Genomic DNA, 25,507 nt, shown 5'->3' with positions numbered 1-25,507 from the left:
TACTGCTTAATAAAAAAGAATATTTAAACACTTCATAAATATAGTTTGATACAAATATGTAAGAAATTAAGCCTTGAATATCATCTTTTAGATACTTTGCTACCATATATTATAGGAATGCAACCTAAGTTTATGTTTAATTCCCTCATTGAGTTTTCTCCACACAAAGGGTTGCATTGTATCTCCAAATAAATATGTCCAAGGGGTAACTCCAGATATCCATGATTGTGACCTTATTTGGAAATAGGGTCTTTGCAGATAAAATTAAGTAAAGAATCACAAGATGAGATCATTTCAGATTTAGGGTGGGTCTTTTCAGAGAAAGAAGAAGGAAGATTTACTCACACTAAGAAACAAGGGGGGAGGGCCTGTGAAAATGGAAGCAGAGTTTAGAATGACACTTCTGAAAACTGTTACCCTAGGAGCCACCAAAGTTGGAAGAGGCCAGGCAGGATCCTCCCAGAACCTTTGAAGGGAGTATAACCCTTTGGGCACCTTGAGTTTGTACTTCTGGTCTTCAGAACTGTGAGAGAATACATTTCTATTGTTTTAAGACACGAAGTGTGTGGGAAATCATTGTAGAGGTCACAGAAAAGTAATGTGAACCCCATGATTTCTACTTACCTGATACTGTCCATTTTCCAAATCCACTGAGATAGTCACTCCTTGATTAAGCTGGGTAATGTCTGTAAACACATGTGAAATCCACGAAGTACTGATGTCATTATCATTGATAAAGGAGAGAGGATGAGCTTCGGGATTCAGCCGTAACACTCTGTTCTTGGTTGTGTCTTCTGCACCATTAGGGACACAGTACCTCTGGACCACAGGGTGGATGCGAGGGTGACTGCCAGGGCAGCGGCAATGGGACTGGACGTGCAGTCGAAGCAAATCTCCAGAGAAAGCTTCCAGAATCTCTCTGTGGGAACCATTAGGGAGACTTAAGAACAAACAACACTAACAGAAGTTTTAAGAATTATTATAAGTGAATATCATGCTTTTGGAGTTCGCATGAGTAATCACTTAGATCTAACAATTTTCTAAATAGCACATAAAACATATCCTTCACCAAATAAATGTCCTCATTCTCATAAAAGCATATCAAAAACAGTAAATTTTTAAGTATGAAGTCTTCACAACGAGAAGCATGCAGCCCTTGTGTGATTTTTCAAGACATTTATTGAAATGTTATATAATATTAGGGACTGGAGGATGTGGTTCAGTGATAGGTGCTCACCTAGCATGTGTGAGGCTCTGGGTTCAATTCCCAGTCTTGCAAAAATAAATTAATAAATATTATACTCATCCATTGTGCCTATTTGTGATAATATAGAAAAGTATCATTTACTTAGGTTTGTTTAATTTACCACTGAAAGCAAACAATAGTATACTGAAAATAATGAGACTTAAATTAGGGCTTCTAGTTCATCCATGGAAAATAAGAAGAAAGCAAGTATCATTTTCTGCTTCTGTTTTAGTAAATGGACTGAAGCCAAGGCCATTTGTCAATGATTTCCTGTGACTCATTTGTGCAGATTCTGGCACCTTGAAATGTTTCAATGGCTTGGGATCACATGGCATCTGCCAATAGTCAACTAAGAATGCCAATTTCAGGCAGATATATTTAATTTTTCCATTAAGGGAAATATACCTGTTCTAGATCAGAATTTGTCATTCTATTTATGGGCATTCTTCTACACAACACCTTTCCAGGCACTTCAGGTAGGCCAATGCCAGGAACCCATGTCTAACTAGGGAGACCAGACTGCTTTCCTCAGATCACAGTAAGGCAGTGAAGGAGCCAGGCAACTTTTCCATTCACTAAACCATGTGAAGTGACACCTTCTCCTTTAAATCACATCCATATTTTTCAATTGACACCAGGCTTTGAATGGGACCCAAAGTCACTATTCAGTATGAAATCTTTGCCCTCCAGGAAAAACTTCACAAAGAACTATTGCAACGTGACACCAGCATTTTAGGCAAAGGTGATCTGAAAGATAGCAATATTGGTGGTAGTCAGTCTCCTCAACAGTGTGTTCAGGTGTTATAGCATCCTTTATTCAGGCATATAATTAACAAAAAAGGAAGTTTAAATGATAATGGAACTGCCACAGACCATAGAATCACCTCAAGAGCAATGCTTCTCAAATCCATCAGAACTGTCATTTAAAAACTTCACCATGCTAACCTACATCTCCCCTGAAGGAGCATGCACAAAATCCCTTCAGCTCCTCAGTAGAAGTAAATGAGATGGACTTATGTATATATTGCTACACTATCATATCATCGGATCATATATTGAAAAAGAAACTTCAGAGGTCATCTTTAGCAAAATTTCACCTGGACTTTTCTAAGTAGAATGGAAATCTGTGTGTCTTTAAGAACTAAGAGTTGCATTGACTCTGAAGATGAGGAAAAATTTCATAAAAGCTATCTCAAGTCTATATTATTATTTATTCACTGGAAATAGAAAAATATCTAACAAAACTTCAAATATTCATTCTTTTTAATCTCTAAGTCTCATAGCCCAGTATATTGAGACTTTCCCATGAACCAAAATAACTAATCATTTTCATTGTGCTACTTTCTGCAGTAGTTATAAATTCCAACAAAGTAATTTTAAAAGGCACATATAGTTTTGTTAGGTATTTGAGAATCTCTCATATATAATGATTAAACAAATGTAGACCTAATTCTATCAAATATTCACAAATCAAATTTTCTGAGAAAAAAGTCTGTTGTAAGGAATTTTATCAAATTATAAGGAATTACCAAGGGAATAATGCTGGCCAATAACAACCACATATTTAGCCAACGCAAACACTGTAAACATTATCTAGGTGGTTTGCCAAATGCTGTAAACATGAAAAATGCTATAGTCTTTATAGTACTCTTGTTTAAGTGAGTTCAGCATTTATCTTATACCTCTTGGTTTTATAATACCACATCTTCTCACCTGTTTGTAAGTGCCACTTGGTATAATCGAAAATCTTGCATTCTTCCAACAAATTGCTCTAATCCTGAAAAAAAATATATATATATAAATATTTATGTGTGTGTGTGTGTGTGTGAGACATTGAAAAAAATATTAAATATGAGAAGATTCAGTTTACTAAGAAATGAATCAAAACTTCAAATACTATTCTTTTAAAGTTATAAAATTTTAAAACATATTTATATCATTGCCCTTTCAAATTCTTAAAGCTCAATATCTATTTTCTAATTCCACATGAATAATAATCATATTTATCTCTATAGACATTGCAATACTCAAGTTAAAGCAAATACTTTGACCAGTTAATTTACTAATATAACCTATGACTTTTCTTCCCAAATCAAATTTCTGTATAATTTATAAACCTATAAACATATCATTTAATTAGCCCTAAATATGATTGTCATCTGCTTCCAATGAGAGTTTCCTGAGTATTTACCCTGTTTGTATCAAGACAGACAACCCATATATCCCAACCGCTCTAGCTCCAAACTCCAGGGTGTCTGCTTGGATGCTCTTCCAACCTAGATTAATGGCTCATTTAGAAACTCTCCAAAAAATTAATATGAATTGTAGAGCTTCTGCTTATGGGCTCCTCTGTGTTACATATCTCAGTAGCATTCTAGTTCAATCTCATGATTTCGTCATCCTGTGAGAATTCTTCTGAGACAAACAGGTTCAACGGTGAATCTACATTGAATTAGATGATCTTTTAAGGCACAGGTACAGATCAACTTTAATCCACATAATATTGTTTTGTTAATTGGTTTGGCAAATATTTATTTAAAACAAAAAGAAAAAAATGTAAGAAAACTACCATCTCTTTAAATTTTTGTTTTGTTTTTAAAATTTAAAAAAATTGGTGAAAGGTAAAACTCTAGATAGTTTGGATCATAAGGACATAAAATGGAATGAGACCCAACACACAATACCATTGCAATAATAATTGTCTTTTTTCTAATTTAAATTTGGAGCAATGGCTAATTCACCAAGTGGTCATTTTCTCAAATGTGTCTTTTTTTTTTAACTATTCAGTTTTCATAGTATTTCAATAAGAGGAGTTTTTAAAGAATGTTTGATTCATCTTTGCTGCTGCTCCTTGGTGATGGCTTAGAGGAAACCACACAGACTTAGCATCCACCTGATGAATAAAGATGGAGAGTAGAATAAGCACAAAGTAGTCTCAAAGTAGACGAATGGAACAAGAAGCAGGATGGACCTAATGATCAATGAGGGGACAACTCAGGAACAAAAAAGTGTGTATGTGTGGATGTTTGCAAGTGTGGGTACATACATTTATATTATTTATATTCACATGTTTATTCATATTTAAATGATATGCTGTAAAATTAACATACTACAGTAACACAAGCTACATCAATGTTTATAGCAGCTCAATTCACAATAGGTAGAGTGTGGAACCAACCTAGATACCCTTCAACAGATGAATGGATAAAGAAACTCTGATATATACACACAATGGAATATTATTCAGTCATAAAGAAGAATAATATTATGGCATTTGCAAATAAATGGATGGAATTGGAGAATATCATGCTAAGTGAAATAAGTGGATACCAAAAAACCAAAAGGCTGAATGTTTTCCCTAATAAGTGGATGATGATATATAATGGTGGCAGAGGGGTGGGGAAGGAGAGAAGAATGGAGGAACTTCCGATTATGTAGAAGGAAATGAGAGGGAGTGGGGTATGAAAAATGGTGGAATGCGACAGACGTCATTACCCTATGTACATGTATGATTACACGAATGGTATGAATCTACATCGTGTTCAACCATGGAAACGAAATGATGTACCCCATTTGTGTACAATGAATCAAAATGCAGTCTGTAAAAAATAAAAAAAGAAAGAAAATTAAAATGACATTGAAAAATAGACTATTTTGCCTATTAATATTTCTTCATGAGCATAAATATTTTCAATTTATGTATTTTAAAGAAAAATATTCATAGGCTCTCCCTCTCTGCCTCTTGGTCTCAGTCTTTCTCACCCTACAAGCTGAGGCCTACAGGAAGGAGGTATTCTAAGTTGCCTCCTGATCCAACTTTCCTCTGGGTAGAGTTTCTCTACCTGTTTATCCAAAATCAGACAACTAAAACAAGTGCAAGAAATTGTTCCTTCAAGTGGTATTATCAAGACAAAACAAAACACCTGCTGAAACTTAGTAGAAATCATTAGATTATTTCCAACACGATTTACCTTAAAATTTTTAAGTAGCTAAAAGAAATAAGGAAAACATGGTGAACTATTTACTTAGGAATTAGCAATCAGATAACTAGCTTTGTAATACATTGGCCTAAATCCAGGACCTAAAAATAAACAAAGTAGGGAAGGGAGTAAGTAAGGATATACTGTTCTTAGAAAAAGGCGGGAAAATGAGAAGAATGAGCATGAACACAGTTAAGTCACATGTGCTCGTGGGATTTCGTTTGGGGAGGGGTAGGGAAGACAGACTGAGGAAACCACTCCTCCCTGTATGAATTTTCCTTGTAACAGGTAATGTGCCAAGAATGTTGCTGAATTTGCCAATTTATTCTTCCCTTCACCTACCCCCACCCACACCTCATCCTCCTCCTGTGTCCTTCACACTCTATATTGTAGATCTATGGACTAAATTGTTTGGGCCCCACGTTGCCAAGCTATTTTATTCCTAGGTTTTACGCTTGAATTTGCCTGTTTTAAATACTCCTGCCCCACCTCAGTCCTTCATGTCTGTTTTGACATATGCCCTATGGAAAACTTTCTGAGGCTCAGGAGGGTCCTATGAGCTCCTGTAGCACTGTGCTATGCACTTCCCATTTTGTTCTACCAATACCCATTCACTCCTCAGTCTTGTTTATGAAACATGAAAGGATATTAAATAAAATTCCCTGGCAAGACACACAAAGCAGTAATTGCCCTTATTTACTGGTCAATAAATAAGTTGGTCATAGACAAGTTCCTGGCATGCCCTAAACTGATCAATAAGTATATAATAATGATGGAAAAAAGAAGAAGGGAAGCAAGGAGAAAAGGAGGGTGATGAAGAGCTGTTCTAGCTGCTATTGAAAACAAGTGGGGTGACTGACCTGCAAAAAATACAGGGCCCCTTGAGAAGTATACTGAGGGTCATATGAAATCAGAGATCATGACTTCACATTGTCATAAGTTTTCAAATTAAATGTTTCCCCTGAACATGTGAACCACCCAAGAGAAACATCAAGTGATTAGAGGTATCTGGGACTGAGAATTTTCAGGTGGCATGCATCAAAACAGGGACAAGATAAGGTAAGATTGCAGTAGTAGAGAAGAGGACGTACCATTGTGCTGAAGTGGACAAGAATGTGAGACAGATGACAGGTGATAAACCAGCAGAAAGAGAGGAGTCAAGGGAACTCACCATCTCAGTGAAGTCCAAGGAAAGTGCGGTGGGAGTGAGGAAGCACGTGTTTGAAACAACTGCAGTACTCGTGTTACTGTAGGTTAGGGATGCACAAAGTCTGAGCAACACCAGTTTGGAAGCACTGACGAATGAAACAAGAAGGTTCCCACCACACTCAAAGCATACTTGTCCACCAAGAAATTCATTATTCTTGGCTGAATTGTATCCCCCAAAAAATCTATGCTGGACTCCTCACCCCTAGTATTTATAAATATGTTTTTATTTGGAATCAGGGTCTTTGAGGATGTAATCCAGTGATGACTAGCTCATTAAGGAAGATTATTTCAGTCACCTTTTCCTCTGTTGCAACTAAAGGACTGGATCAGAGCAACTGTAGAGAAGGAAGGGTTTATTTAAAGGCTCAGTTTCCTCAGGGCTCCAGGTGAAATAGGAACAATGTGGCAAAAGAGTGTAGCAGAGGGAAGCAACTCACATGTTAGTCAAGAAGCAGAGAGAGAGAGAGAGAGAGAGACTCCACTTGCCAGAATCAAATATAAACCCAAAACCACGCCCCAATTCCCACCTCCTTCAGCCACATCCCACCACTTCAGTTACTACTCTCTTAATCCCTATCAAGGGATTAAATCACTGATTGGGTGATTTAATCACAACACAATCACTTCTGCTCTGAAATTTCTTGCATTGTCTCACAAGAGAGCTTTTGGGGACACCTCACATCCAAACCATAACAAAGACCCACATGCAATGTGACTTTGTTCTTTTTGTCTGAGAGGAAAATGCCATGCGAAGACAGTCACACACAGGTAAAGGGATGTGTGAAAAGGAGACTGAAGTGGTGCAGCTACAAGTCAAGGAACACCAAAAAGTTAGTGGTGGGATTCTGTTCCACAGTTTTCGAATTAAGCATAACCCTAGTGATACCTTGATGTTGGACTTCTAGCCTCCAGAATCATGAAAAAACAAATATCCATTGTTTATAGATACCCATTCTGTGGTACTTTGTCATTTCAGCCACAGGAAAGTGATATAGTGACCATTTTCTCTTTTTGTTATTATGAAGAATTAAGAAGAAAGTAAATATTTCTAACATGTATTTCATGTTATCCAACTTATTTTATCAGTATAAAATATTACCTTAAAATGGTTTACATAGACCCTCTAGAGAAATGATTTTTCTTAAGGAACCAGGTCATAAGAAATAGGGGGAAATAATTCATGATTTTGGAAGGCCTACCACCTCTGAAAGAGCGGAAAAAATGATGAACACTGATTTTGTCAAAACCTGGACCATGACTTTAAATGTCAGGGTAACTTCATTCTTTTATGTATTTATTCATTTACAAATATTTATTGGGAGCCTATTATGTGCCAGACACATTCATGGCAGCCAAATATACATAAGTTAACAAAAAAATACCCTTGCTTTTATGGACTTACATTCAAGCAGATAGGGAAACATAATAAAGGAGTAACATATATTAAAATATGCCAAAAATAGAAATATAGAGCAGGATAGAAAATACGGTTGGATTTTATCAGAGATGGTTTTTCCATAGATAGCCCTCATTGATAATGGGAGAGAGGAAGTGAATCATGCAGACAGGAGCAAAGTGTCCCAGGCAGGCATCAGTGAGTGTGCAGGCCCCTAAAGCAGTGTGCTTGGCTCATTAAGAGGGAATACACAGAGCCAGCATGGTGAAGCAGAATAAAGGAGGAAAAGGCCACTGGAAGATGAGGTTAGACAAATAACTGGCTGGTGAGGAAGGAAATGCAAATTGTTAAAGGCCTTATAGCCCACTGTAAGGACTTTGGTTTTTATCCTGAGTAAAATGAGAAGCCACTGGAGGGCTGTGGGTAGAGTAATGACATGATCTCAGGTTTATTGAAAAGTGTTGAGATTAGAATATAGGATAGAAGCAGAGGCCAGTCAGGAGGCTGTTGTAGTCATCCAGCTGAAAAATGATGGAAGTCAGACCAGGGTGTTAGGAGTGGAGGTGTTCCACTAAATGCTGAAAAATTGGAATGCACTTCATATATTTTAATAATAGTTAAAAGGAAACTCTGCTGCAGAGGGATAATGAAATCTATTTTATCATCTATAAAATAAAAGGGCTGGGTTTTATAACCTTTAAAAATCATTTTAGTTTTAAATTTTGGAGTCGGTGATGGGACAATCATCACCACTACTACAGATCCACATTTCAAAGAATTTTTAAAAAGAGAAAGTTTTCCAAAGACTTAGAGTTAAAATGAATCATTCATCCCAAACAGGAAAATTATGATTTACAAAGAAATGCTATAAAATATTTCAAGGACACTGTCTTAGGGATGGATTTTACCCATGCCTTTGCTAGTTGCCAAATTTTTAACAACAGTACTCATTGGAATAAGCATTCCATAAAGAAATTCCTCTCTGAAAAAAATTCACATGGTCTACATTATATAAATTGAATAGGTCCACGTTATATAAATTGATGAGGGAAATAGACATGACTCATACAAGAAAGACCTCATAGTTGTCTAGTCAGAAAGTAGGTAATGACAGAAAAGAAGCAGTACTGCATTACAACTGGGAGGCACCATCAAGGGGGTTAAATGGGAAAACTGTAGATAAAAAATCTAATACATAAGTCATGGGAAATAAGGTCTACAATAAGGCTAAATAAAACATGTCAGAGTGATTGGCAAGAAATGGAATTACTCCAATTTTCAGAAAGCATGATTATCTACTAAGAAAATTTCCATTAATTTAATGAAAGCTATAAGAACTAATAAGTGAATTTAGCATACAAGTTCAATATATTTTTAAAAATCAATTCAATTTCTATATAATAGTAATAAACCAATGGAAATTTAAAATTTTAAGTCATTCATTTTAGCAACTAAAACATGAAGTACTCTTTGTAAGTCTAATGAAGGATGATGGTGTCTATGGGTAAAAACTTTAAGATATTGTTGGAACAAATAACAAGTGGTCATCAGACATGAGAACAATTGAAAATTTTCTCTATCATAAAAGCAATGCTAACACTAGCAAAGAGTGTTAGATCAACTTTTTCAGAACTCTGGAAATAAACCCAAGACTTTGGAACCAATGTGGGGAGTGTTTATTTTTAAGTGGCCAAATATTGGTTAAAAACAACAGATTCTCTCACATTTCAACTTTTCCTGTTCTCATCCTCTTCTCTGAAATGCAAAGGTTGTTTTGAAAACAAATAATCTACAATCGAAACAAAAGCAAACAGCTTTGAAGCCCCTGGAAGAATCAGAAGAGGACTGTAACTCTTTCAAAGACACCTAAAACAACTGTTATCATCTGGGAATACCCTTAAAAACACCATTAGTAAGGCTTGAACTAACACAAAATTCACCTACAGAGAACAGTCTTTTCCCTGGGGGTAGTCATTGAAAATAATCAGTGGCAAGTACTTAAACCGGCAGTTGACCAAGGCACCATTAATAGTTGAGAAAAACAGCAAACCAACCATAAAACTTAAATGGAGAAGCTAAGGAATGACGAACCCATAGGAGTCTTTGCAAAGTTCTGATATATACATGGAAATCTAGAAGGCTACATACATGCAAAGGGCTATGTACATTGCCAGGTATGCATGTATGTTCAAGAAAGACCCAAGAAGAGTCTAAGAGGCCCCACCTCTGCTTGACCTTGAGGCTCTAGGCAAACAGAAGTTGTGACCAAAGAATAATAAACTGCTTAGCGTCAAGGGCATTGTACACCATGCATTCAGAGGCCCTCTGCAAAGATTGAAAAACTCGCTGGTTCTAGGCATTTAAGAAATTCTCTGTCTAGTCATTGGCTGACCACTTGACTAACAAAATATAAACTTCAATGTCCACTTATGACAAAATAATGTGGACATTACAGAATTATTTCAGAAAGGTCAATAAACAAGCAAACTGCAGCAACAAACTCTGAGAATGGAAAAAATCTTATTTCTGAATTTTCTACATTACATTGTTAAAATTTGTGATTTCAGCAATGAAAAATTATAACACTTCCAAAGAAATTAGAAAGTTTAACCTATATATGAAGGAAAAAATGGGCAATAGAAATTGGGTCAATTATACATCTAAACTTTAAACTTACTAAACAAAGACTTTTTTTTCCATGAAGAATTTAAGTTTATATGCTATCAAACAAATATTCAGGGGCTGGGGTTGTGGCACAGTGGTAGAGTGCTTGCCTAGCATATGTGAGGAACTGGGTTTGATTCTCAGCACCACATATAAATATATATATAAAATAAAGGTCTATCAACCTCTAAAAAATGTAAAAACAAAATATTCACAGGACGGTGGGAGATTGTGACCTGTAAGCAGTTCTGCTCAACACAGTTTTATAAGGTACCAGAATATTTCTTAGAGAAAGAATTTAAATGAACTATTTTAAATATGTTCAAAGAATTAAAGAAAACTGTCTAAAGTAATAAATGAAAGTAAGAGACTAACACTTGAACACAAAAATAGAAAATGAGAAATTCACTTGACAATGCCCAGGTACTAGTCAGAGTAATTAAGCAAAAAAAAAAATGTTTCAACATTGAAAAATATATAGAAATTTTTATAGATAGATTATTCTAAGAAATCCACTAATACCTATTAAAACTAATGAATGACCTATACAAATTTATAAGTTATAATATCAATATTTTAATACCAGTTATATATCTATATAATATCAGTGAAAAATCCAAAAATGAAATTATGTAACATCCACCATGCTTTCACAAAATAACAATAACAAATCTTCAAGATTGGTCCTGGACCTATTAAATCTTATTTTTAAAATAAATACCTCAAACTTGGTGCAATAGTACACATCTGTAATCCCAGTGACTCAGGAGGCTGAGACAGGAGGATCACAAGTTTGAGGCCAGCCTTGGAGACTTGGTAAGAATTTTAACAACTTTTAAAAAAATAAAAAGGGCTGGTGATGTAGCTAAGTGGTAGAGTGCCCCTGAGTACAATTCCCAGTACACACACACAGACACACAGACACATACACAGACACACAGACACACACACACACACACACACACACAGGAATATACCTCAATTCATATAATCTATCTTATACAAAAGTTTAACTCAATAAAGATCATAGAAGTAATTTAAAATTATAATGCATTTAGAAGAAATCATAGTGAAATTCTGTAGTCTTGACTTGGGCAAAGATTTCACATATTTAAAACAAAGACAATCATATAAGAAATATAATTATAGGACTGCACTGGACAACCTTAACAGATTTCCTTAGGAAAATCTCTGATGAATTGGATCTGATCCAGATTCATTTAGGAACAAGGAGGAAATTGAAAGAGCTGAGCAGGACTATATATGTGAAATGTCTATCATACTCAATCCCAAGCAATAACAATCAGAAAACCAGAAATAGAACAAATAACCATTCAGAAACTGATGTTAGGATAAACATCCAAGTATTCTTTACCCTTAATGCATTTCAGGGGAAAGTAGTGTTGTTTTAAAAAGGATCTTGATATTAATGATAATAGCAAAGATAGTCAATAATTACTGCATATTAAAAAGGTCATTTTTAAATGATTACATGCACACACAATGTTATTTAATCCTCCTAAAAACATTACTGCAAGATATCCTTCTTTTTCCTAATTTTACAGATGTAGGAACTGAAGCATATAGATAATTAACAAATTTTAACCAGGTCAAAGGTCATAAATTGGAGAGTCAGAACATGCTCTTAAAGAAACTAGGAGAAAGAAAACTATAGGCACAATCACATTTTTAACCATTGATGCAAAAATCATATATTAACAAGTTAGAATTGCCATGTATTGAAAAATATATAGAAATAAAAAAAGAAAAAAACTAAACAATTAGGAAGATGTGGGGAATTTCCTAGAAATGTCATAACAGAAGTCTTTTTTAAAGGTAAAATGCAAAAGCATGTCCATAAAAGTAATACCAACTTAAGAGTGCCTTTTCTATCACTTTACATGGGTACGGGGAATTCTAGATAATCACCATTAATTAAAGGAAACAAGAGTTATAAGAATTAGAATGAAATAAATACAGTTTTATTAATTTCATGTTTTTCTACATAAAGAAATCAAAAGAATCTATAGTAATATTATCAGAATCAATGAATTCTAAAATTATGAAAATAAGAATAACATAAAAATACATATTTCTTTATGCAGCAGCAAATATCAAATGAAACTTATTAAAAGATACTATTTATAAAAGCACAATACCTTGAGACATCCAGAAATAAATAAAATTCAACAAATGTATGAATATCTTTTATGCAAAAAATTATTAAAAGACTTAAAAAAAACAGATAAATACAATGATATACCATCATCATGAATGAGAAAATTCAATATAACAAAATAAAGTCTCACTAAATTGTTATATAATTTTAATTCAATTCTAATGAAAAAAATTCCTGTAGGGTTTTATGTGAATGTTGATCCAAATACTCACTTGGGGGAATAAGACCAAGGAATAGTCTTATTGAATAACACCAGGAAGAAAGAACTTACATTTCAAGATATCAAAACCTAGGCAAGAAGTTAATCAACTTGACCTCTAAAGCAAAATGTTAAACATACTCTCATAACATTATGCTTGAGATATGATCCAGGTGGTTTTAAAACTAGGTAAGAAAAGTACAGGTATTTAATAAAAAGCAATGGGACACATACACGCCAATTAAAGATCAGTTAAATTAAATCTCTACCTCACATATTACACAAAAATTAATTTCAGGAAAAAATAACAGCCTATAGTATGTCAGTATAAGAAAAAGTTTCTTAAATAAGATATAAAATATATGAACAATTAAAGAAGTGATTGATATATTTTCCAATGTTAAAATCCAAAACTCTGCATGACTTTAAAAAGTTAAAAAGTCAATCCACTCAAAGGAATATTTTTGAATCAGCATAACTAAAACATTTGAAGTATAAATAGTAAGCATAACTTCAACCAAAAAACTGAAAAAAATAATTCATGTGGAAATTTAACCAGGGACAGACTAGAACAGTTTTAGAGAGGAAAAAACTTGAAAGCCAAATAAACATATCTTTTCAAATCTTTACTAGTTAATAATGGTAATAAAAATAAAACAAAAATAAAGGAGTAATTTATACTTATTATTTTGATGGAAATTAATGTCTGAAAACAAAACATATTGGTGAGGACAGAGGCATATGGATAGTGATCTGATGCTAGTAGAAATACAAATTGATTACACCACTTCAGCAAACAGTGTGACAATATAACAAAGTGGGAAAGGAACACACAAAGGAGCCTGCAGAAATATTTATGGTACCTTTTCTACAAAAATCCCACAAATGCACACAAGGAGACATAGACAGTGTTAACTTTAGAATTTTATAAATCACCAAAACAGAAAACCCACATTTTCAACATGAGAGTAAAAATGTATGCGTCTTCAACAAAGTGGAATATTAATAGAGCAGCTAAAATGAATCAACTGGATCTCAAAATTGAGAATACCCAAAAACAAATTTTGTGTGTTTGGGGGGGGCGTTAAAGATACATCAGCGAATGTAACAGAAACAATGTGTTTAAAGTTTAACAACATAAAGATAACAGTAAAATATTACCTAGAGAAATATAATAGTTTGAAATATTAAATAACTAATATTTGACCATTTTTAATATACAATAGGGCAACTCCATATGGCTCAACCTAATACTAAATATAGTAAGAACACATGAGAAGGAAGAGGATCTTTATGAATCTTTAAAAATTGTTTAAGTCCTTTTTAAAATTTCAAAGTGATAAATATTTCTTACCTCGTCTCTAATTTTAACAGATATTACCATCAATACTGAATCAAAATAAATGTACTTAACAATGAGTCAAGAATAGCTTTGTTCTTACCAAAAAAAATTAGAACTAGAAGTAAAGTAACAATTGACATTGATATCTTTCAATAGATATCCACCGGTAGGTTATAAATAACAAAAGATAACTTAAAACGTTTAGAAGAAAATATCTAGTAGAAATTTAAACAGAACTTTCATTGTTGAAAGTAACAAAGCTTAAAAGACTGATCTTTGACAAAACTATTAATAGATTCATGTAGCAAAGAAATAAATTCTCAATGTGGTACAATAAAAAGCAAATTTGTGTCTATTCAACCAAGACCATGGTAATGACCTTTCATAATTTCTATCAAGAATTCAAATTGAAATTAAAATCATGCATGATGGGGTCAGGTTAATTATCTGATCTCTATTTACTTCATTGGTGACACTAAGAACATTTTATTTTGAAATAAATTAAAAGTAAATAATTAAAATTCAGAACTTCAAAATAGGATAGTTCTAGAATGAAGAGCCAAAGAAGTTTACTTATTAATTTTTAATGCTTGCTACAGTAAAGGCTTCATGCCAAAAAAATTTACAATGTTTTTTCTGGTTTTGTTCTTATTGCTGTTTTCAGACATCAACAGCAAATATAAGTATATTCTGTGAGTGTAGCTGAACCATAAGGAAGAAATAAAGGTCAAAACAAAACACTTATTAAAGAAAACAACCAAAAATGCAAGCATTCAATGTAGTCATATAGTTAACAATTGCATATGATTATGCAATACATATACTATTAATAAATACCTTGAATTAAGGAACGTTTAAAAATATACATCCTGAATCAGTAGTTAAAATCAGCAAAAGATACCTTGAAGAATTAACAGATGTTTATAGAATAATTAAAAGTAATAAACAATCATCAGGGAATATAGACTCACACCATGTTTACCTCACCCATTTCTGTTCTCTTCGGAGCCAGACTTCTCCAAAATCTGCCCTGAAATCTCCTCCCCTCATTATTTAACCTCATTTAAAATTACCAGTTGTCCCTTTTCTGCCACAGTCACTACACTTAATGTCCATTCTTAATTGCTAACCCATGTATGATATTCAATTTTATAATTTCTCATTCTCCTTGATACTCTGCTGATGGATACTGAAGAACTTCTTGAACTTCTTGCAACTTTCTTCTCTTGGATTCTAATACCCTGAACCTTCTGACCCCCATGGGACTCTCCTTAGCTACCTCCCTTCTAACTCAATATTCCCCAACCACCTATCTGTAATAATATATTCTTTTCCCCTATATCTCGTCCTTCAAGAATTGTTCCTGCCTCTAGAGAAAACAACTTCTCTGAACACTTTCTCATCTTTTTATCATTCGGTGGTGTTAAATCAAGCTTCAATTATAAGTTTTCTCTCCCAACTGGTGTTTTGCCATTTCTACTTGGATATTTGTTTTCTATTGCAAATAAATAAGGAATGAGCACTCATTTCCCCCAACTTACTCTCTCCCCTCCATTATTCTGCACTCCCCTCCTCCTTCTCACTTCCTTTCCATTCCCTGTTTTCACACATACACAATTTCCTTATTTTCACTTTGGTATAGATGGAAAACATCTTGGACCCCGGTTCTCCCTTACTAACAATGTCTGCTCAACTATTTATATACCACATTTTCCACTCTCACCAACCTGCTTCATTAGATATCACTTCTGGAATATAGGCACAGAGAAATGAGACTGATGAACTGATTTGAGATGAAAAGATTTCTATCCCTTGTACTCTGTCCTTCAGAGTCACCCATCCATTCATTTATTCAGCAAATATTTATTGAGTAGTTATCATGTTACAGGCAATCTTCCGGCTCCTGGGATACATCAGAAAGCAATGGCAACCCAAAAAACAACAATTTTTTTTTTTTTTTAAACTTACCTTCCCAAACATAGTCTAGAGGGAAAAAACAGGCATATACAAAAAAATAAAAAATAAATTGTATGATACGTGTTATGTTAGTCATATTTTTGTTGCTGTGACAAAAATCAACAATGGAGAAAAACTTTATTTTGACTCATGATATCAGTGAGGATCAGTTCATGGCTGGTAGTTCCACTGTTTGGGGTCTGAGGTGAGCAGAACATCATGGCAGAAAAGTGCGGCAGAGAAACGCTGCTCATTTTATGGCAGCCAGAAGGCAAAGAGACAAAGAGAAAGGGACCTGGGACAAGAGATTCCCTCCAGGCATACCTCTGGTAACTTACTGCCGACAACCATGTCCTACTGGCTACATTGTTCACCATCTCCCTGTAGTTCATTCAGTTTTCCATGGATTATTTGACAGATGAGGTCAGATCCCTCAAGATCTATTCACTTTCAAAAGTCCCACCTCTGAACATCACTGTCACGGGGGGAAAAGTGTTTAACATATGGGAACTTTGAGGGACATTCCAGATCCAAACCATCATACACATTAAAGATAGGAGCTATTGGGGTGGGGGGGTGAAATCCAGCCACATGAGGATGACCTAAAGAGGGAAGTTGGTGTTTGCAATTGTGACCAGGGAGATAGGGTAGATACCTTTCAGAAGCTGTTTTAAGCACACCTGAAGTAGGAAAGGGAGTCAGCTTTATGTATGATATAAAGACCCTAGCACTGTACCTCACAAATTCAACAGGATAGAAAGGTACCTCACATATTCAAGAAGGAGGCAAGGCAAAGAGAGCATGGGTTGGCAGGGAAACAGTAAGAAAACAAGCCAGAGAAATAACTGCAATGAGTTCATGGAGGTTTCAGAGGCCACTGTAAGAATGGTGACTTTGCTCTGGTGAAATGGGGAAACCATCAAGCATTCAGAGCAGAGGAATAATATGTCTAATTCCTTTTTCCTAGAACATCTCTGGCTGCTGTGCTAAATGTAAAGTGGAGGGTCAGGGGGAACAGTTAAAGGACTATGCAGTAATCCAGGAAAAGCAGCCACCATGACTCAGACAGGGAGGTTTGTCATGTACAGTGGTGAGAAGGAATCAAAACCTGGATATATTTTGAAGATATCAACAAGATTTCTTCTGAAGCATAAAATGTTGGATATAAGAGAAAGAGCAGTAACAAGGACGACACTAAGGGTTCTGCTCTGTATTGGTGGGTAAGTGAAATCCTTCACTTGAGATGAGGAAGAATATGGAAGAAACAAAATGTAGGTCAAAGTAAGAGGTCAAAAAAAAAAAAAAACAGTTCACTTTCAGAAAAAATAAATCTAATTTTGAAATATAAGGTAAACATTCAAGTGGAGCTTTTGAGTAGTCTCATATATATAGCAGTCTGGAGTTGAGGGAAGACACTGGGGGATAGAATTAAATTTGGAAGTCAAGTCATTTAGATGATATTTAAAGCTACAAGACTGGAGATGAATATAAAGGGATGAGTACACATAGACTTGGGAAGATTGTGGCATCTTAAGGTCTAGATCTCAATATTAAGTCATCAGATGAATGGATAAAAAAACTGTGATATATATACACAATGGAATATTATTCAGCCATAAAGAATAATAATATGGCATTTGCAAATAATTGGATGGAATTGGAGAATATCATGGTAAGTGAAATAAGCCAATCCCAAAAAACCAAAGGCCGAATGTTTTCCCTGATAATTGGAGAATGATATATATAATGGGGTTGGGGAGTGTGAGGAGTGAGAGAAGAACGGAAGAACTCTGGATTATGTAGAAGGAAATGAGAGGGAAGGGGGTATGAAAAAGGGTGGAATGAGACAGACATCATTACCCTATGTACATGTATGATTACACGAATGGTATGAATCTACATTGTGTACAACCATGGAAATGAAACGATGTACCCCATTTGTGTATACAATGAATCAAAATGTAGTCTGTAAAAAAGAAAAAAATAAATAATAAAAGACTGGAAAAAAAAAAAAAAGAAATCAAGTGTACAAAGAGGATACAGGAAATCAAACTGAAAGTGACCACTAGAGATTCAGAAACAAACCAAGAGGCAATGGATATTTAGTTGCTCAGTTAATAAAGCATACCATGGAATGACTAGCAATCAACTTCATTACATGATGCTATTGGGTCAAATAAGGTAAAGAGTTGAACTTAACAGTGAGATTTATGATGTGACTTTTACTCTGGTGAAATGGAGAAACCATCAAGCATTCGGAGCAGATTTCACAAATGCAGTTTACATGTAGTGGTAAGCTACAGCACTGACTGCAATTGATGGAATTGGAAAAGAGAAATTAAAGATCAGTCTGGTAAAAATGTTTCAGGGAATTTGGATTAAAAGGAGTAGCAAGAGAATGTAGTAGTGGCTGGTGGAAGAAATAGGGGGTCAAGATAAATGTTTTTAAAAGGAAAAATAATAATGTCTTTATGCCTCTGAAAATGTATCACTAATGTAAAATATTGTTTAAAATAGAGAAGAGTAATGGGAAAAATATTCTCAGCCAGATCTATATTATATGCCAGAGACTGGCATAAATAGCAGTAGGAATATATAGAAGTTCTTTTATGATTTGGGATGATTTTCATAGTGAATAGGAGATGATGTCAGCCCAGAGTCAGAATAAGAAGTTGAGGGAGAGAAGCAAACATAAATGGTCATAAGACAGGGAAAGTGAATGGAGGAGGGAAACACAGAATGATTGTAGGACCACATCAGAGTACCTGTGGTCACCAATACAAGATGAGACTAGTCAGCCTGACTCAGCATATTTACCCAATTCTGGCGTATTACCAAGGCAATCCAGAAGCAAGGAAAAGGCAGTGGAATCAAGGTGTGTGCAAGGAAATGATAAGGATTGACCATGAATCTTACATTGAGTTAGGAAGGAACAAAACATATCATGGAACTGAAGGACAGTTGAGATCCTTTGAGTGAAGATTCCTAAGGAGTTGGAGGATTGTGGACTCAGGATACAAAGATATATACAATTATATATCTGACAGAGTGTACTAAATGTGTGTGCTATACGAAGTGATTAAAAGTTGTTTTTTTTCTAGACTGAGTTACTCGCAGGAACTGAGGTTAAAAGACATTGCTCTGCACAGAAGTCACATGACTACTAGTTAGCAAAATGAGCTGCTAGATTTGTAACACAAAACACATTTCAGTTTTAAATAATAGCAGTGAATAGATTTCAGGCAAGCCAAAGAAAGACATGAAAGTTTAAAAGCAATAAAGGTAGAACCCACAAAATTCTTCAGGAAAAATTAGAAGATATAACTATAAGGTCAGTATCTCTTACTAAAATAAGCTTGGGGACCAGTTACTTCCATTTTTTGTCCAGAGAGGTAGAGATCATTCATGACTGAATCTAGAGGATTGCACAATTAGCGCAGAGTAGTGCCAAAGAAAGCAAAGGGAAGCATGTTAGATTCTAGAATAATAATCTGACTTCCACCTCTGATTTGAATCTAAAAATCTGCAAGAAAATATCATGAGGCTAGCAACCTAACAACAAAAAGAACCAGAAAACTTATAACATCATTTTAGACCCATCAGAAAACAGTGGTCCCAAAGAAACACAAATTAATTAAATTTTATATAGTTAGAAGTCTTTCATAAGAGATGAACCCAAGACTGCATTCTTTTATATAAGATGCCTGTCCTACAATGTAAATATTTTAAGACACAAGAAAAGAAAACGTGACCCATTGTAAAGAGAAGAAAAGGTCAATACAGACATTACGCAGATGACAATTTAAATTTATAAAATAGGAATTTGAAAATATCTGATAAAACGCTCTTATAGAATGGAAATAGTCAACACTATGTGTAAAGAGATGAAATATTTGATCAGACAGAAGAAATCTGCCAAAGATAGTCAAATGGGAATACTGTAAATGGACAGTATGATTTAGAAATGTAGGAGTTTCTAGATGGGTTTAAGAGCAACTTAGACACAAGAGTCTAAAAATCAGTGGATTCAAGACAAGTTAATAGAATGTATCCTGCAGAAGCATTAGGGAATAAATAAGAAAAACACAACAAAACACAAACAAATAAAAATGTGTCCAAGATCTTGAGTATATAGTCAGTGACATAGCACAAATGTAATTACTGCCTTGGAAGAAAAAGAAAGAAAGAAAATAGAGAAGAAAAAGAAAAAGAGGAGAAAGGAAGATTTGAAGAGATAATGATGGAGAACTTTGAAAAGTAATGAAAACACCAAGTTACAGATTCAAGAATCTGAGCAAACCTCAAGCAAAACTTATAAAATGAATATCGTGCCTAGGTACAGCACAAAGAGATCATAAACCATAAAAAAGAAAACTTAAAAACATCAAAACAATAACAACCCACTGTATACACAAGAATACTGACATGGACAGTGCATGATTTCACCAGAAAAAAGGCAGGTAAGAACACAATGAAACAAGAGAGTTAAAGTGCTAAGAAATAAAAATAATCAATGTAGAATTCTATAGTCAGTAAAAATCAACTTCAAAAGTAAAGAACAGTTAAAGACATTTGCACAGAAGGTTAGAGAACTTGTTTCAGCAGGCTGAACTGTAAGCAATGGAAAAGGAAGTTCTTCAGGATGAGAAAAAATAACACCAGGTGGAACCCAGGTTTTTCAGGAAACACTGAAGAGCACCAGAAAGGACTAACCTTTAAGAAAAGATTATTTCATGGATTTACCTAGACAAAACATTGCACATCTAATATGTTATGACTCTAAATTAAAATTATTTCCCTCACCTAAGTCACTTTTGATTTTGAGCAAAAAATTAAATATGATTATTTTATAACATTTGTTTCAAAAAGTCAATAAGCTAAGGTAATATCTAAGATGGAATGAGATAGACACCCTATGTACAGGTATGATTACACAAATGGTATGAATCCATATCGTGTACAACCATAGAAACGAAATGATGTACCCCATCTGTGTACATGAATCAAAATACAGTCTGTAAAAAATAAAAAATAATTTTAAAACAACAATATTTATGAAACCAAAATTTTACTCAAAGCCCAACATGAACCAAATACATTGTTTATAAGTTTATAATAACAAAAAATGCATAGAAAATACATTTACAAATGAGGAAACAAATCAGGAAATTGGATTGGGAGTTAAACTCTTTGCCAATGTTACTTGGCTTTTAAGAAACAGAGTTGGGATTCAAACTCCAACCTGTCTGATTCTAAATTTCATGCCTTGCTTCTCTGACACTATTATAGCAATAATATGTATGCACAATGAGATAAATGTCCAGTATAGATTTGATTTTCCTCAACCCATGTACCTAGTATAAGATTGAAATATACAAAATTGTCAATACTACCATTCTACTATAAAAATTAGACCTTTCTGGCTGACTTTCAATTATTTTGAAAGAACGAATCTATTCTGTGAAATGTTTCCATTTCTCATTTTGTCCAAAAGTAGAAAATATTTAAAATTTGTATTATAAAATAATGTAGCTTACTAAAAATAATTTCAGTTTATACAAAAATCAAATTTGAAAATCAGTTACTTGTAGTTATAGAGGTCAACATTATTAACATTCTGGGGGTTTTCTGTTTTGTTTTGGTATCAGAGATAGAAACCAGGGGTGTTTAACCACTTAGCCATATCCCTAGTCCCCTTCTTGCCTCTACCACCACACTTTTTATTTAAATTTTGAGACAGGGTCTCACTCATTTTCTGAGGCTTGCTTTGAAATTGCAATCCTCCTTGAAGCACTGGAATTACAGTTGTGTACCACTGCACCCAGGTAAAATCCTGATATTCTGAATATTACTTTGACATATATCCTTCAAGACATTAATATATATATATATATGAAATGTATGTCTATAATATAAATGTATGTTCATAAAACATATGCTAAATTCAGAGATTATTCTACACTCATGCTTTTGCATATAATAATATATGAACCCACTGCCATGATCCTATAAAATTCATGCTTTTTCTCCTGATGGTATATACTATTCCATGTAAGTATTAACTAAAATTTATTTAATCAATTCTCTTCTGAAGTTTTTATTTGATTCTAATTATTTGCTATTTTACAATGAATATTTGAGTCCATATTTAAGTCCCTTTTTTATTTGTTTTCTTGAGACTATGTCCTGAAAGTAGCATTCTTGGTTCATGTACCTTCCACACTTTCTTCTTCTGATAGTTTGCCAGATTACCCCCAACCCTTTCCAACACTGGTATAATCTCTTTTTTATTCTTTGACAACTAAGTACAAAACAAACCCTGTTTCAATTTTAAATACTCAGCTTATTAGTCAGAAGTTTCAACATTTTTATGTTTCTGAACAAGATCATTCTAATAAAAGTCTTTGTTATGCCAGGATTATAAAAGCACTTCTTAATTTTTCTCTACTACCTCATGATTATATATTTTACATTCAAACTTCAATTCATCAACAGTTTTTATTTAGCATGGTTGTGAGGTATACATCTAACATCACTTTTTTTAATAGCATAAAGACCAATTGTCCTAATAGGATTACTATGTAATCCTCAAGCAATGCTGAAACCAACTTTTTCTTTAATTCAGCCCCTCTGTATATCTGTGTGAACCTTATCCCTATAATCTTTTTCCATTCCATTTACCTGTCTTAATTCATCAATTTTTATACTTTTCTTTCTTTTCCTTTTAATTCCCCAGAAATTTACTCTCAGAAAAAAATTAGCATAATCTCAGTTGGACTAAAAGGAAAACAAATTTTCTATACCTAACTATGGTTAGAAATGTAAACACATGGGTCATTGATAGAAATTAAAACTTGCATTCAGGGGTTGGAGACATGGCTCAGGTACCTGGAGTACCTGCCTGGTATGCACCAGGCCCTGAGCTCCATCTCCTAGCAGAGCAAAAGAAAACAAGAAGCATTCCAACTCTAGGATCAAGAACAAACAAATGAGTTAAGAAGTACATAAAGTAGGAAACATGGAAGGGAAGGCAAGTTATTGGCTTTAAGTGATTATCTTTTTCTTCCTGGTACTTTTATTTCTAAATTCCACAAATGTTTATTGATTACTTAATGACCAATGACCTTCTTAAGAATACTACACATGCTTAAACACATAGTGCAGAAATCTCCACCTTTAATAGGAAACTAGCACTCTGTTAATAAATTAGTTCAGAAACAGTTCTGAAAAGTTGTGACGTACATGGTTCTGTAGTTTTAAATCCATACTTTGGAGTGATTGGGTCTGTGACCACAGTGATGTTACTGGCTCCTCATAATTGCATATTTGCTAGTTCAACTCCCCAAAGTTAAAAGTACAATGCCAAGCGCTGAAATAAATCTGTAACTGGAAACAAATACTCCAAGAAAAAGGAGCCGATATACATTTGTTGATACTGATATTCTAAGGTGTTTCTTTTTTATATTTAAAAATAAACCTAATTATGTATAGATTATCCAATTAATATGTATAGATGAGGATCCAGTGAGAAATATTCCTTTCCCCTACTGAAAAATTTCCTAAAAGAGAAGAAGTCAAGTCCTACAGAAACAGAACATATCATTGGCAAGAATTTTTCTGGAGAGTTATGCTATTCAGATATGAAACTCAAAGATCTCTGTAGTAACCAGCACTTTTATGAAAACTTACAGAAACAGAGAATCCAGTTCAAGCTGGGAAAAAAGACAGAAAAGACGCATCTTGGTGTGCCATAGTCCTTCATTTAACAAAGTCTGTTGCAAGGCAGACAGTCGAACTGGCACTGCACGAGAGCACCTTTAATTGAGCTCACAGCAATCTCTTGCACAATTACCCCTTCTGAATGAAACCATCTTGGATATGGACAAAACTATGGAGGACAGTGACTTAATTTTTTGATTAAAAAAAAAGGAACAAGCGAGAGAAAGAAAATGATTTATAATAAGTCCAGAGGAACATTCTGTACCTATCTCTTTTCTGATTAGAGAGGTGGCATGGAACCTGGCTCATTAGGCAGAAGTAATGAGCCAGTCTATATGCCATCTCTAATTAGAGAAAAGATACAGTAGGTACAACTGCACCTATAAGTTGATAGAGTAAAAGATAAAAATTATTTTAAAACAACTTTTTCTTCCATAGCTGTTAGATGCCTGGAGAAAATGTAAAGGAGAAAATTGCAATAAAAACTTAAATAGTATTTGAAATAAATTACTTTCCAATTATGTTTTCTAATCAAGAGTGAAATTTATTTTTATGTGGTTTAGAAGTAAATCATCCTCAATCTAAACTTCCCTTGTGAAGCCTTAATTCAATGTTTAGTATACCAAAGTAGAATGGAAGGAAGTCATTGTAACTCTGTAGCACAAAGTTATGGTACTGACAAGTTTATGGTATTGCCGAATAATTTGAGCAACATTTTTGTGTAATAAAACACTTTTAGAAGTACTAATAGGAATTAAATATTGAAATAAGGTTCATAAGATTTAATGTGTTATTAAAAATTTCTGCATGCAGAGTACTTTATAAATTCTTCAATATACCAATTACTAAAAACTAAATTCTAAATGTGTCAGTTTCTTAAATTATTGCTTCTTCACACAAGTCTAGCTTGATCTAAGAGCATACACAAATTAAAGTAATAGTCACTTATAGATATTTTTGGTTTTGATCCCTCTAAAAATCACATGGAAAAACTATAATTATTTTATGGTTTTATAATCAGAAAATAGATATCCAAAGAGTTTACTAATAGTTGACAGTCATTGCACATTTACTATACAACAAAGCAAAATGTTCTAGATATTATCTCCAATAATTCTTAGTCTTATATATTATATATTAAAATACCACCTGTAGATTAGAAATCAGAGACTTAAACTAAATATTTTTGTGTTTTCATTAGGCACTATAGTTATAGTTATACAATACTAGTGAAATTAATTTTGGCAAATTTGATTAAAGGAACACAACTAAATTGGTTCCAATCCCAGACTTGTTTGATACCAGAGCTTGGAAATTTAACCAGTGTTTTGAACGTATTTTCAATATCACATATATTTATATGCATATATCCTCGTTCTTTGCACCAGACACAAGTTTAAATAATTTTTGTCACAAAGAAAAACAAAACTGAAATTGAGCATTATTTCAAAATTATATATATATTTTTTGGGGGGTGGCAACTTCAAACCCATGTCCATTTTATGCAGTTATTGCAAATGAATGAAAAGATTTGAGTTCCTTTTTTGGACAAATAATAAAATTATGTAACTACTACAATCAATAATGAATTTTGCAGTCATTCATTGTAACAAATGA

The 25,507-nt window shown here is 33.8% G+C and overlaps 1 protein-coding gene across 1 annotated transcript in view; it reads right to left on the bottom strand.

The window, feature by feature from the left end:
- Ush2a (usherin) overlaps positions 1-25,507 on the bottom strand; it is a 746,720-nt gene that overhangs the window by 657,009 nt on the left and 64,204 nt on the right. Inside the window, exons 4-5 of the mRNA XM_047521110.1 lie at positions 2,960-3,023; positions 625-919 (exon numbers count right to left, since the gene is read on the bottom strand). Coding sequence (XP_047377066.1) covers positions 625-919; positions 2,960-3,023 — 359 coding nt within the window. The remainder of the gene's footprint in view (positions 1-624; positions 920-2,959; positions 3,024-25,507) is intronic.

The sequence above is a fragment of the Sciurus carolinensis genome, chromosome 12 (genome assembly GCF_902686445.1).
Source record: "Sciurus carolinensis chromosome 12, mSciCar1.2, whole genome shotgun sequence".
Taxonomy (NCBI): Eukaryota; Metazoa; Chordata; class Mammalia; order Rodentia; family Sciuridae; genus Sciurus; species Sciurus carolinensis.
The sequence above is the reverse complement of the archived record's forward strand: the minus strand, read 5'-3'. Positions and strand labels throughout refer to the sequence as shown.